Consider the following 13,803-nt stretch of genomic DNA (forward strand, 5'->3'; position numbering starts at 1 on the left):
GGATCTAAGTATTATGTCCAAGGATACTACGCAAATACACACGCACACGCACAACGTGTCTGCCTAGTTTTATTTCTGTGTGTGTGTGTGTGTGTTAGTTAGAATAACGCTTAGTCTCTGAATATATATAATTTTGATAGTAACAAATAAACCCATTTAAATTGTAAATGAGTCCCAGTGAGATGGGGCTCACCTGAACCTGACGAAATCTGGACTTGCTTCATTTAGCGCTTTAGCACTGCAGAGAGGCTTGGCAATAGCCTAGCCTCTGTTTCTACTTGTTCTTCTTTCATATGGCCAGATGTACTTGGTTCTATAATGGATCTGTAGGACGTTGTGGATCCTCGAGTTTCTTCAATAAATTGAGCTGAGAATGTGATGATGCTGAAATAGGGTGACCGTTTCATTAAATGTCTGCGCCGAGGTTCGAAAGAGAGACAAGTCTGGGTCTAGAGTTGCTAAAGTGGGATAACCGAGCACTTAAAACGTTCGTTCGTCAGACTGAGGCGCGGGTTCGATTCACCCACACAGGCAAACTGTGTGAAGCCCATTTCTGGTGTCTGCGATGTGATATTGCTGGAATATTGCTAAAACCGCCGTAAAACACATTAGTCGTACTCGTGTACATGGATGGCAATCTTGTACAAGGTGATGCAGTTTTAATGGAATAATTTCTTAATACACAATCTCCTTATATGATAACATCGCATTATCAATTAGTGAAATCGGACTAGAGATGTTCGCCACTGAATAGATTTATTCGTATGCACACGCTCCTATTATCAACCACTACCTTATCTGAGCCACATTTGATGATTACATGCTGCCACGATGTACATAAGGTAGTGGTTGATAATGATACACTTCTCACTGCGACGAAAACAAATGAACACCGAAAATCATGAAACAGTGTGATGTCTAAAACTGCATCAGCTGTTTATACACCAATTTATCGATATACCCAATCAAAGAATATTTGGAAAATAAATTAGGGGTAAATCATTAAAGACATCTGTAAATATCTGACAATGATTGATGTCACACATATGATTTTAAGACATCTGTAAATCGAATTTTTCATATCTATTATGGGTTATCGATCATCGATCGATCAGTCATAAAATGCAGATCAATACGAAGGCGCCTCATAATTCCCCATGTAATTAACTGTGCAATATAATTATATGCTTAAAATCCAATAAAACAGCACCTACATTGTTTCATTATGATATGTGTAAGTGAATTTGGCTTTTAAAATGAAGGGAATGCATTCAGGCATATGCTTAGGGTCAAAAATGGAGATAATTGAATTTCACATAACAGAGTGTAACGAAAAGACAAATTTCACGTTTAAATCACATAAAACTAAAAATTCACATCCAATATTTTTTACAGGAACAAACAGATGTAAAACTACCATTCATCTTTACTGGCTGGCTGTTAGATCTACCAGGGGCCATTCGAATAAAATGGCGAAGCCTGGAACTCTAATTACAATGAATCCATATCCAGTGTCACAGACGTTCATATCCGCTAACTGCTGATGAATGCAAGGAAACAAATTGTTCTCCAAGCCTGCAGATGCCAGGACATAGGAGACATCGATAGGATATCGATCGAACACAAGTCCCATTCTTGTCTTCGTACTTCCACTATTCCCCGCCGCGCACAAAATCAAAGGTCATTTCCGGGAACAACGGCCTTCACCTTTAGATACGTCAAGGCAAGCCAAACTTCCCCACCGATTACCAATTTCCTTTGTGTATTATGAAGTATCGAGACACCGCTGTGGAGGATCGTACCTCATGAAGTAAAGTACACATAGCAGGTATTGTGTTTCCTGTGCTGTAACGGAATGTGAATGTATTTTGAAGTTGTTTCATGCGATGCTCCGGAAATATAATGAGGCTCTGTATGCGTGGTCGCCGATACATGTATACATTACTTTTTGAGAATTCACAAAGGCGCTGTTGGCATTCAGTAAGATGATATAAAATCAACTGAACACCTAGTAGGTGTAACAAGAGCATTCGTTATCGAGGATAATCTCCTTCTGATTATTTGACGCACTGCATTTAGTAATTCAGTGACCACAAGAGAGGACACTTTAAACATGGGTGGCTCGATTATAAATAACCAGTCCCAAAGGCTCCCATTATAATCTACATGTTGCACAGCCGTATATTATGCCATTTTAACATTTATTAATAAATTATTGATCTGCAATTGCTTTAAGATATCTCTATTGCATTTTAAAATATAAAAGAGGTTTTTTTAAGGTATCAGTAAATAATTGAAAATATCAGTTTCTGATATCCAAAGTAGAAGAATATCTTGAAATGTTTCTGAGATATCAAAATATTTCGGGATATCTATTAATGTGGTAAGATATCAATAAAACAGATAATATCATATTGTACATAATGATGTTAGAAGTTAATTCATGATATCGTAATTTCAATTCAAAATATCTTTAAATACATATCCACAAACGTATTAAAGCCATAATTAATGCATTAAGATATCGGCGAGATAATTCTGACTGTTACTGATATCTAAAATCAAATTAGAGATATCATTAATAATTTGAGGATGTTTTTACATCAGCTGTTGATATCTGTATTATGAACGAACGGCAAACGAATTATACTGGACGTATCAGTGATTGAATTACTGATATCATTACAAACATGAATATGTATATATATTTAAATCGTATTCCGAATCCGCTCATCTAATTTAAGATATCAGCAATTCTTTTTAAGATATCATAAATGTACTTCGACATATCCATTTCGTGATATGAATTTTATTGCAAATATGTATGATTATTTCTGTTCGAGGTATCTTTACAATTTATAGATATTTTCAATTCAATTCACGATATCTCTAAAAGAATTTAAGATATCAGTAATTTTGTAAGAAACGTGAATAAGACTTACCATTCAGCCAATTAAGTCGCCACAATTAGTTGTGTAGAGTTGCCTCCCTTGGGTATGATGAAACGTATGATTTCAAGAGCGCTCGAATCCTATTTCGCCGGATTGTTTCTAGGTTTGTCAGTACCACATCCATGCTGATGGATTTCAGGGGCGGTGGGGTAGCCTAGTGGTTCAAGCGTTCGCTCGTCATGCCGAAGACCCGGGTTCGATTCCCCACATGGATACAATGTGTGGAGCACATTTCTGGTGTCCCCCTCCTGTGGTATTGCTGGAATATTGCTAAATGCGGCGTAAACCTAAACTCACTCATTCATGGATTTCAACAAAGTAGGAAGTATCTTAGATATGCATCACTTCTCGGTCCCGACCTAAAAACAAGCGACACGCCATACAATAAGTGGAATACGGCTTAAAGTGGCCTAAACTTACTCGCTCATTCTCCAAGTAGCTTTCTCACGCACTATATCGATTATTGTCTGTATTGATTACCGTTGGTCTCCATCTTTCACTAAGGCGGTTTAATGCAGGATGGAAAATGTTATACATAAAATTATCTTTGGGTTCCATGTCTCCAATTTTGTGGTCACCCATGATAGCAATCCTTGATAATTAATTAGACAGTATACAATGGGATCGATTTAAATGAGGGCCTTGTGCTCTACAGTATGTGACCTGACTGTTTATGCGGTAGCTGACCCTGATGGCAGGTGTTAGCATAGGCTTGAATAGTAATAGGTCGCGGTGGTCCAGCTTGAATAATGTTTAGTATGGCGCTAAAATCCCCTCCTTCTACGCTCGATGACCCGCATCTGGGGATGCTGGTGCTAATGGTTCCCCAGAAACTTATTGTTGTCATAAGAGGCGATTATAAAAACTGGATGACGTTGTGACTTTAAACAAGTGTGTGTGTGTGTGTGTGTTTCTAACCGCCTCTCACTCACTCACTCACTCACTCACACACTCACTCACTCACTCACACACACACACACACGCACCTTGGATCCGCCCAAGGATAGGCAAGGCCATCAACCTGTGAAAAAGAGGTCGTTACTTGCTTGATTGAATGTCACCGTATTCTAGTTACGTGGATCAATGTTCGTGATTTCATTCACAGGATTGTCTGGTCCTGTATCCTTGTTGATCGTTGGTCAGCATACCCAACTGAACCGGACATTGCTAACACCGATCACTGGTTTGTTAGGTCCTGACTTGAGTATTTACAGGCTGTCATTTTTTAACGCCACACAGTATTCCAGCTATATGACGACAGTCTCTAATCAATAGAGTCTGGTCCAAACAATATAGTAATCAACATCAAGAGAATCGATGTACGCAGTTGGGATACGATGACATGTTTCAAGCAAGTCAGCGAGTCTGACCACTCGGTCACGTTAGTCGCCTTTTACGACAGTCATGGGTTGCTGAAGACCAATTTTAACCCGGCTGGTCAAGTACTGAAATGGCTGGTTGTTTTGTTGTTTAACTCCGCACTCAGCAGTATTCAGGCTACATGACGGCGCAAAGCCGCACCACCCGAATAAAGCTATTATTTATCACAAAGACTTTTATTTTCCAGATTTTCTGCCATGAGGTCAACTCAAGATGCCATCCCTTCATTACATAACGCACGCAGTGACCCTCGCCGTTATTGCCACACTAGTGAGGAAGTACCTACAGCTGAAGTTTGCTTATGAAGATCTGGAAATATATTGCAAGCCTCACCATGAAGACGAAACGGAATTCCAGGACAAGGAACCGGATCCCATCCACCATGGTTACCTGAATAAAGAAGACAAACACAACCCTGTCCATGCTACCGTGACAAATATACATGACAACGGTACAAGACTATGGTGTTCAGGCCATGACAAATCGTCAAGAATTTGTAAATTTGAAAATTTGTGTTATCATCCCCAGAAGGAGGATTTTGTATTCCTGCATGGTCCTGGGAGCTTTATTGAAGGTGCCGACATGAAGAGTGTCCACCATGGATTGTTAGACCTGTCTTCAGTTCAAGGTCACACCACTCACGTACTCAGAGCTGTGGATGCCCCTTCTCGGATCTTGAGGGATACCGGCGTTCACTGGGTTGAAGAAGAGACGCTGGTGTTCAGTCGGTTTAAACCTGACAATATAATGCACGTCATCCATGACGACATCCTGCCTCTTCATTACACGTTGCAGCTAGTGTCGCTTGGAAAAAATAGCTCCAGTCACCAGGTACAGCTTGTGGTTCTTGACGGGTGGGAGATGGGGGAGTTTGAATCTATTTATTCACTATTCACACCGTACGAGATTCTAACAAAAGACAAAATCAATATTCTGGGAGGAATGGTCTGCTTCAGGAACGGCCACATCGGAATCTCTAAAAGGACCACTTGGTACCAGTATGGCTTTGATAAACCACAAGGTCCACTGGAAGGTTTGGAAGTATCTAGTCAGCATGTGCATACTGCTGTCAAGTATCTGTTGACTGAATCTTCAGAACTGTGCCAAATTTGCGGTTCTGGAGAATACGTTGTACTATTGTCCAGACGATTAAACAGGCTGATATTAAACGAAGTAGATTTAACGTTAGCTATTGCTCGAGAAACTGGGTTGAAAGTGGTGGTAATTGGGTTCGAAAGCCACTCTTTTGGCGAAATGATGAAAATAGTCCACGGTTCTAGAGGTATTATTGGTATGCATGGTTCGTTGATGATTCTCGCAACATTTCTGAATCCTGGGAGTTTTATAATTGAATTATTTCCCTACGCTATCAGCCCGGAAAACTATACACCTTTTAAAACACTGGCGGGAATACATGGCATGCAGCTTGTTTATAAAACATGGGCCAATCAGAACCGTGAAGACACAATCATGCATCCTGATTGGCCCCCAGACCTTGGTGGGATTCATGACCTGCCCAAAGAGGAACAGGAGGACATTATTAACCAATCAGAAATCCCGTTACATCTTTGCTGCGAGGATCCATCCTGGTTGTTTCACATATATCAAGACACTAAAGTCGATATTCCTTCTATAACTGAAATGCTGAAGCAGTCTTTTTCTGAGAGCACAGCGAGAGTCGTAGCAAACAACCAACTCATACCTTCTCCAGTGAGGCAGGTGGCGTGTGACGTCAGTTCCGTAGGACAAGGGGTTACGTTGTCATGGAAACGTTCGTGGAATGTGATGTATTTGGATTATATAACACTGGAGTATGAAATATGGCTGCAGAATAGTGACACCGAGTCGACAGTGTCTCTCATCGTCGGGAACGTCACCTCACACACTATCTCAAATTACGTGACTGAAGGGATACTGTATAATGTGTGGGTTAGAAGCGTTCTAGACCAGGAAGTTGAAGGTCAATTCAGTGATGCAATTAAATGCCATGTATGAAATTGTATCCAAACTTTCGTATTCTTTTAATTAACACAGACCCGTGCAGTGGTTTCACTGAACTGAAGATCTGAAATCATCTTCAGCAATCCATGCATCTGTTTGTTTGTTGTTTAACGCCACACTTAGCAATATTGCAGCCATTATATACAATATTGCAATTGATATATATATATATATATTTATATATATCCGAAACTCCACCACTGCTGTCGATGCTGGATTTTCCAATCTGCCATATCTCCTTTCTGTTATTTATCAATGATAGTATCAAGATACAATACTCCGGGGGAAAACGCGGATGACGTTCATCACCTGTGTTCTGTCAACCGTATCGTGTATATATCGTATTGTTTACATATTTAAATATAATAGGGAAAATATATAATAGATAAAGATGGTGAAACCAACATGCAGATCATCTGATCAGCTTCCAACAGTCTTTGACCTAGTGCTAACCAGGATTCTGTACGTTATCAGCAACTCGAGACACGTACTGCCGTCTTTTGCCTTGCGCGAAGTCTTCTCAAAACCATGTCCCTTCAACGTGTGTTTGCCAAATTTCACCGAAATAATTTCAAACGCTTCAAAAAGGAAGCTGCATAATTACGGGAATATATTTTATGTGATTATCTTTGGCAGTATTGTAACCTTCAGGTTGTAGAACGGATGCACAGGTTCGATTTCTCACACTAGTGTAGGGTTGCAGTCTATTGTTGGTGTCCTAACGTGATATTTATGCAATATTGCTAAAAGCGACGTAAACTCGAAAGAAACGGGACGTACATACCCACTAGTTAGAAGTACAATCAACATGTGACTCCCCGCCATTTGTATGGGTGTCTTTTTAGCCTCAGAGATTCGCCCGGTGTGTGTTCCTTGGAAGGCATCACCATACTCGTGCTCCTAGGTGTAACAAACGTGTACAAAGTGGTATAAACCTGTGCTTTCCTCTCTCTAGAAGCTAGATTACCTACACATAACTGAAAAAGGCTGCTCCAATAGCAGTATACATGTACTCGGCTGGCAAACTCCACATTTTCACGACTACTGTCGTTGCGAAAGGGCACAATATTCGTCGGTTTGATTACGACTATGTCACGAGAATGTGATTATAGGGGTGGGGTGGGGTGTCACCCATTTTGTTTTTAGGGGGGATGGGGGTCATCAATGTTGTACACACGCATTAGGGGGTGGGGTGTCAGCAACTTTGTACATAACAGTATGTTTAAAATTATGCTTAGAAATTATGGGAAGGTGTGTGGGGTGTCATTGATTTTGTACATGACATGCAGGTGGGGCACTTATTTTGTACATATATATTAGGGGTCATTCACATTATACATGCTTCTCCATCACAAAAATCATCATCATCATCATCATCTCTCTCAAAACCCAAAACAAAAACCAAACCCAAAAAAAACAACCAAAAACCATAAATTATGAACGGTCCCTTATTCCTCCAAAAGTCGAAAACTGCAAAAACGAGGGCTGGTGTTGCTGGAATGTTCCCTGGCCTAAATGGGAAGTTGAAGACGTTCCACTTTTTTACACTACCCTCTTGTGGATAGTTTACAAACAGTTGATTCAGTAAAAAGGTCACAGGCCCATAATACAGGCAATACCTTCATGCTGCCAAACAATACCTGTATTATGAGCCTATGGCCTTTTTAACTAAATAGCCGTTCTGTCCGGATAGTTGTCTGTTACACTGAATGTGTATGCATAGATCTAACTGTGAAACAAGACGCGGTTTCACTGTCCTCTCTAGTTCTTGTTCTGGGTCCCGATCCATTAAACCTTCGTAGGTCTACTATATTCGCAAGCGTATGATAAATTATAGAGTTACGACAGGTGGATTTCCCGATTTGCGGATCGGGAGACAGGTCTTGACTATTTGACTGTTATTGAAAGATCAGCCCATTCATATACCCGAAACTCAGGTAAGTTAAACTTCTAGACCCAGTCGCCATGTTTTCACTTTTTCCATGCGATCAGAAGATCCAGTTCATATGGAAAGAAATCTGCCGACTATCATGGAAGGACAAATTGATTCTGCTTTCATCTGTGAAGAGCACACGAGACCATTGACGTTGATCCAGCGGCTATGATGTCTACTCCATCTCAAACGCACCTCCTGTGACGTGGTATTAGTGGTGGACGAACTGCAGGTCGCCTACATGTAGCCCGGCTGCCCTTAAACGTCGACGAACGGTGCCCCTGGATATCCTTACATTGTTAACATTGAAGTGTTCTGTCTAAAGCTCTGCTGCGTTAAGGAATCTGTTACATAACGCAGTGTTAATCATGTGCCTATCACCTCGGACTATTGTGACTCTGAGGCAACCTGGTCGATGTGCATATTCCACGGACCCATTGGCTTGAAATCTCTGCCAAAGTCTACCAATAGTCACATTAAAGCAGACAGCAACCTGCAGCTGAGTTTGACCAGATTCCAAAAGGCCTATAGCCTGACCCCTTTCAGCAAATGTCATTTTAAGCTGCGATTTCAAACAGGTACCTGAACAGTGAACAACAGTGAAAAGCATCAATGCATGTGTTTTTCCATACTGTTGAGAAGTTTGTAAAACATTCAGTTCTATATATTTCAAACAAAAACTAAGATTTTACAACTTTTAAGAAATAGTGTTACCAATAGCTTGACGCCGAGTACATGTTCAATGAATGAATACGTCCCTTATTGTCCAAAGGATAAATTTGTAATGTTCAAACCAAGTGCGAGTCAAAGAGGATATCTGGATATTTTACGCCGCTTCACACTGTACTTTAATCTTGTCAACGCTGAATAAGAAGGTGTTTATGTATGTTCTTTTTCAGTTGATCATGAAATACATCCAGTATATATTCAAGGGTTACTGTATATCGCCACAGAAAAGAGACAAGTCAAGAGCCTCCATTCACCAGTCGACGTGAAGTTGTATGAAGACTATCAACCCTAAAAACTTTTCTTTTCCTCGTAGTGAGTTTTACGCCGCTTTTAGCAATATTCCAGCAATATCACGGAGAGGGACAACAGGAAATGGGCTTCACACATTGTACCCATGTGGGGAATTGAACACGGGTAGGGCTGGATATTGCCCTGGTTTTCATATTGCGATATATTGCAATAATTTAAGAGATATTGCAATACATATTGTGATATATTGACTGGAAGGTTTCTGCCCAAGTGTGTACATCATTAATTCATAATAGCCCTCTGTGTGTGGCATCGTCTTGTTAGTTGCTGTTACACCATACTTTCAGGCTCCCCGTCCCCATTGTGTATGGTTGTTTGCAAGTGGTTTACAGATAAATGAGTGAGTTTAGTTTTATGCCGTTATTGTGAATAGCACGAAGTTTTCCACAAACTTAAAGCATTTGGTAGAATATTTGGCACTTTTGGAGCCCCTTATAAAGACAGTTCCACTTGTAAAATGTTACACGAAACCAAGAGAAATACGTGATATATTTGGTACTTTTAGAGCACATTTTGTTGCTATGGCAATCAAGGGCAGATAATTCAAAGGGAGCTAGTTCTGGATGACCCAATATATTGCAGAATCTGAATTATATCGCGATAATTGTATCGCGAGATACTGTACCGGTTTACCGGTAATATTGCACAGGCCTAGACACGGGTATTCGAGCGAACGCTTTAACCACGAGGCTACCCTACCGCACCCTTAATCCACAGGCCCCCACTGCGGGTCAGAAAATCGATAAACTAGGCCCCGGTTTAGTATCAACACCCCCTACTATATAATATATAGTAGGGGGTGTTGATACTAACTCAATGAATGAATACGTCCCTTATTGTCCAAAGGATAAATTTGTAATGTTCAAACCAAGTGCGAGTCAAAGAGGATATCTGGATATTTTACGCCGCTTCAAACTGTACTTTAATCTGGTCAACGCTGAATAAGAAGGTGTTTATGTATGTTCTTCTTCAGTTGATCATGAAGTACATCCAGTATAATTTCAAGGGTTACTGTATATCGCCACAGAAAAGAGGCAAGTCAAGAGCCTCCATTCACCAGTCGACGTAAAGTTGTATGAAGACTATCAACCCTAAAAACTTTTCTTTTCCTCGTAGTGAGTTTTACGCCGCTTTTAGCAATATTCCAGCAATATCACGGAGAGGGACAACAGAAATGGGCTTCACACATTGTACCCATGTGGGGGAATTGAACACGGGTAGGGCTGGATATTGCCCTGGTTTTCATATTGCGATATATTGCAATAATTTAAGAGATATTGCAATACATATTGTGATATATTGACTGGAAGGTTTCTGCCCAAGTGTGTACATCATTAATTCATAATAGCCCTCTGTGTGTGGCATCGTCTTGTTAGTTGCTGTTACACCATACTTTCAGGCTCCCCGTCCCCATTGTGTATGGTTGTTTGCAAGTGGTTTACAGATAAATGAGTGAGTTTAGTTTTATGCCGTTATTGTGAATAGCACGAAGTTTCGGAGTGTTTCTCACACAAACTAGGCCCAGTTTAGTATCAACACCCCTACTATATAATATATAGTGGGGGTGTTGACTAAACTGGGAGGCCTAGTTTATCGATTTTCTCTGACCCGCAGTGGGGGCCTGTGCCTTAATCAGGTGAATAGCTGTGAAAACATAATGCTTATATACTGAGAGAAACAAATAAAGGATCACAGGAAAATTCAAGCGTTCCTTTAATATTTTCCAGTTTTCATCACCAGCTTTGAATAGCGCTGTGGCAATGAAAACTGATAAAAAAAATAAAGGAACGCTTGCATTTTCCGTGATCACTTATTGATTTCTCTCGGTATATATCATATACAGTAGTGGTGTAACGATACATCATCGCTGGGGCTGAGTAACATAATCGATAATCGGAAATATCGTCGATACGAAAATATATTAATAGTTATCAATATGAAAATGGTTATCGATATAATTGTACCTTAACTTTTGTGATAGAATAAAGTTTTAATTTTCTCACACAATATGCAAATTTAGAACTTTAATCGTGGTCTGCTTCTAAATTATGTCCAGGAGGTTGTTTGCTTAATGACCTATGCAAAAACATGTTTCCACTCACTTTCAGATGTTTCGCATTTTGCTCAAAGTAACATTTACATCGATAATCGATCGATATTTAGTTATCGATTATAGATCTCTATGATCTATATCGATAGCCAGCATTAATCATCGCGATGCAATACTTCTGCATCTCAATAAATACGATATATTTCATTACAAGTTTTTGTTAAAAGGTAAAATGTGTATAAGGAAATTATATCATCAGAAAAATGTATCTAACCCATTATTGAGAACGGTTATTTCGTGATGCAATGGATGCTATCGCTGTTTTGTAAGAAATCAAGAGATTTAGAACATAATAGTCGTAAGTAACAGAATACAGAAGACTCTTAAAATATTAGTTAACGGTGAATCACCCGATGAATAGTTTATCCTATCACGATGTAAGACGTGAGACCATGAAATGATGTACGTATGAACCAATACAAAATGTAGTATCGGATCATGTGACAAGGGCGGAGCTGGCTCCAACACTTTAAACACTAGCAAGGTGGTACGGGTTCCAAGTCAGCAGAACGTTCGAATCTCGACCGTTGCAGTTCCACATTTGGTGGCGAGCCTGTCCTGTCTAGCCCGAGTCATCTTGTAATGAAGAGATGGATTAAGACCAAGCTACCCATGTGAGTATTGAACCTGGTGTTGCGTTAATCACTGTGTGAATGTATGCCAGTGCATGCATGTGATGTAGACGGCTAGGAACCACGGTAGTCCGACCCCACAGCACTTGCCCTTGGGGCCACGTATATGACAGGGCAATGTCTGGAGCTCGTCCCCGAGTCAAGGAGCGGCAATAAGTTAGATAACTGTGACGGGGTAACAGGCATCTCGACCCTAATTACTGTCGGACGGAAATGGATCCCGAACGCAGTTACGACATTATATTGATGTAAAAACCTGTGAACCTTGCGTTTGAAAAGAATATGAAGAGGAAGATGAATGGGAACGCAAAAAAACAGACGCGGATGGTGCTGCTGGGGTGAAAAAACCACTAAGAGGGGTAAAATAATATGAAGACGAAATGACAAGGTTGGAAACCGGAGAGCACAACCCTGTGAGGAAATGGGTGTCTATCTTTGATGCACATTCCGGCACAGCGATGACTTAACATAACATCACTGCCACAGGCTAATTTGCATATCACGTGACCGGACTTTTCTCTTGTTTGTAATCAAACGCGCATATTCATAAGAAGAAGAGACTGGACTCACGAAAGCTTTTCGGCGCTCTGTTCATAATGTTTTACATTGTTACATATATATTCGTCCACAACTGCGACAGTGAGGTCTATGACAGTATATATTTAGATATCAAACTGGCTTCATCGTTTGCCGCTCCGTCGGCTTCGATGACCGCACGGGGAGCCGTACAACCTATGTAAACAAAGGATCGCTACGCAAATCGAAATAGTGTTACATGTTTTAGGATATTTTCTCAGTGAACCTAAGCCATTCTATCAAAGATGTTTAATTAGATGTTTAGGCTCGTCAAAAATAAAAGAGTTAAGAAATATGTACAGTATATTGAATGGACGGTGCAAGATGTGACGAATCGTCACATTTTTTTGGCCTGTGGCAGAGGTACTATGCTGGCTGGCCGCATGGAACTCTGGGTAGGAGATTGTCTTTGATGGTGGCGATATTTAATTTTGACGTTAAAACTATTTTATTTGATATTAAAACTGTTAGCATAACCTATTTAAAGCTTGATTTGCAAGTAAAGGGATATAACTCTTGAGAACTTAATTTCGCCAGCCCTTCATTCTGGCCTAAGGGAGATAACTATATTTATTAAGGTACTAAGGGGCTTGCTTATATTTGTTAATGAGCTAAGGGGCATGACAGTTCAAGGCCACCTTTGAACTATAGCAGACGAAAATATGCAGTGAGAATTTGCAATAAAAAGAATTGGAAGACAAAGATTCCTTCTGTATCTTTATCAGGACTACAACTACCAGCTTTACACCCCCGACCCCCCGGGGGATATAAGGCCAGTTGACTTAAAAACACGCCTACCGCAGTGTACCCGTACATCCTGATATATTGGGACCTTAAGAGTTTGACCACAGGCCCCCACTGCGGGTCAGAAAATCGATAAACTAGGCCCCGGTTTAGTATCAACACCCCCTACTATATAATACATAAAGGTTCATCACGGAAATACGGCGACATGATCGAAAACCGGACAATTACGCACACATCAATCAATATATCCTATTTTAAAGGCCTCACCGGGATCAAAAGCTTTTGTCCATATTTCCTATGTGTGTAGGAGGCATATACACGTGCTCTCCGTGGGGGTGCATTTGTTGGAGGTTTTAATTGCCAAAGACCGAGTTGCTGTGCCGGAAGTGTACAAAACTAGGTCGTCAGCGCAATCAAATTGGTTAATAAAATGAC

At 40.4% G+C, this 13,803-nt stretch overlaps 1 protein-coding gene across 2 annotated transcripts in view; it reads left to right on the plus strand.

Annotated features, from left to right (window-relative positions):
* Positions 1 to 1,698: 1,698 nt before the first annotated feature.
* The window catches only part of LOC124266354 (inositol monophosphatase 2-like), a 33,805-nt gene continuing 21,700 nt past the window's right edge, over positions 1,699 to 13,803 (plus strand). The window contains exons 1-2 of one of the 2 annotated variants that reach the window (XM_046701159.1): positions 1,699 to 1,828; positions 4,519 to 6,332. In XM_046701159.1, the coding sequence (XP_046557115.1) occupies positions 4,545 to 6,326 (1,782 nt within the window). In that variant the 5' untranslated portion in view covers positions 1,699 to 1,828; positions 4,519 to 4,544 and the 3' untranslated portion in view covers positions 6,327 to 6,332. Of the gene's footprint in view, positions 1,829 to 4,518; positions 6,333 to 11,946; positions 12,028 to 13,803 lie in introns of those variants that run through there. The other variant, XM_046701161.1, reaches the window with a different exon arrangement.

Source organism: Haliotis rubra, unplaced genomic scaffold (assembly GCF_003918875.1).
Source record: "Haliotis rubra isolate DU_JTF1 unplaced genomic scaffold, ASM391887v1 Scf125, whole genome shotgun sequence".
In the NCBI taxonomy this organism is placed as follows: domain Eukaryota; kingdom Metazoa; phylum Mollusca; class Gastropoda; order Lepetellida; family Haliotidae; genus Haliotis; species Haliotis rubra.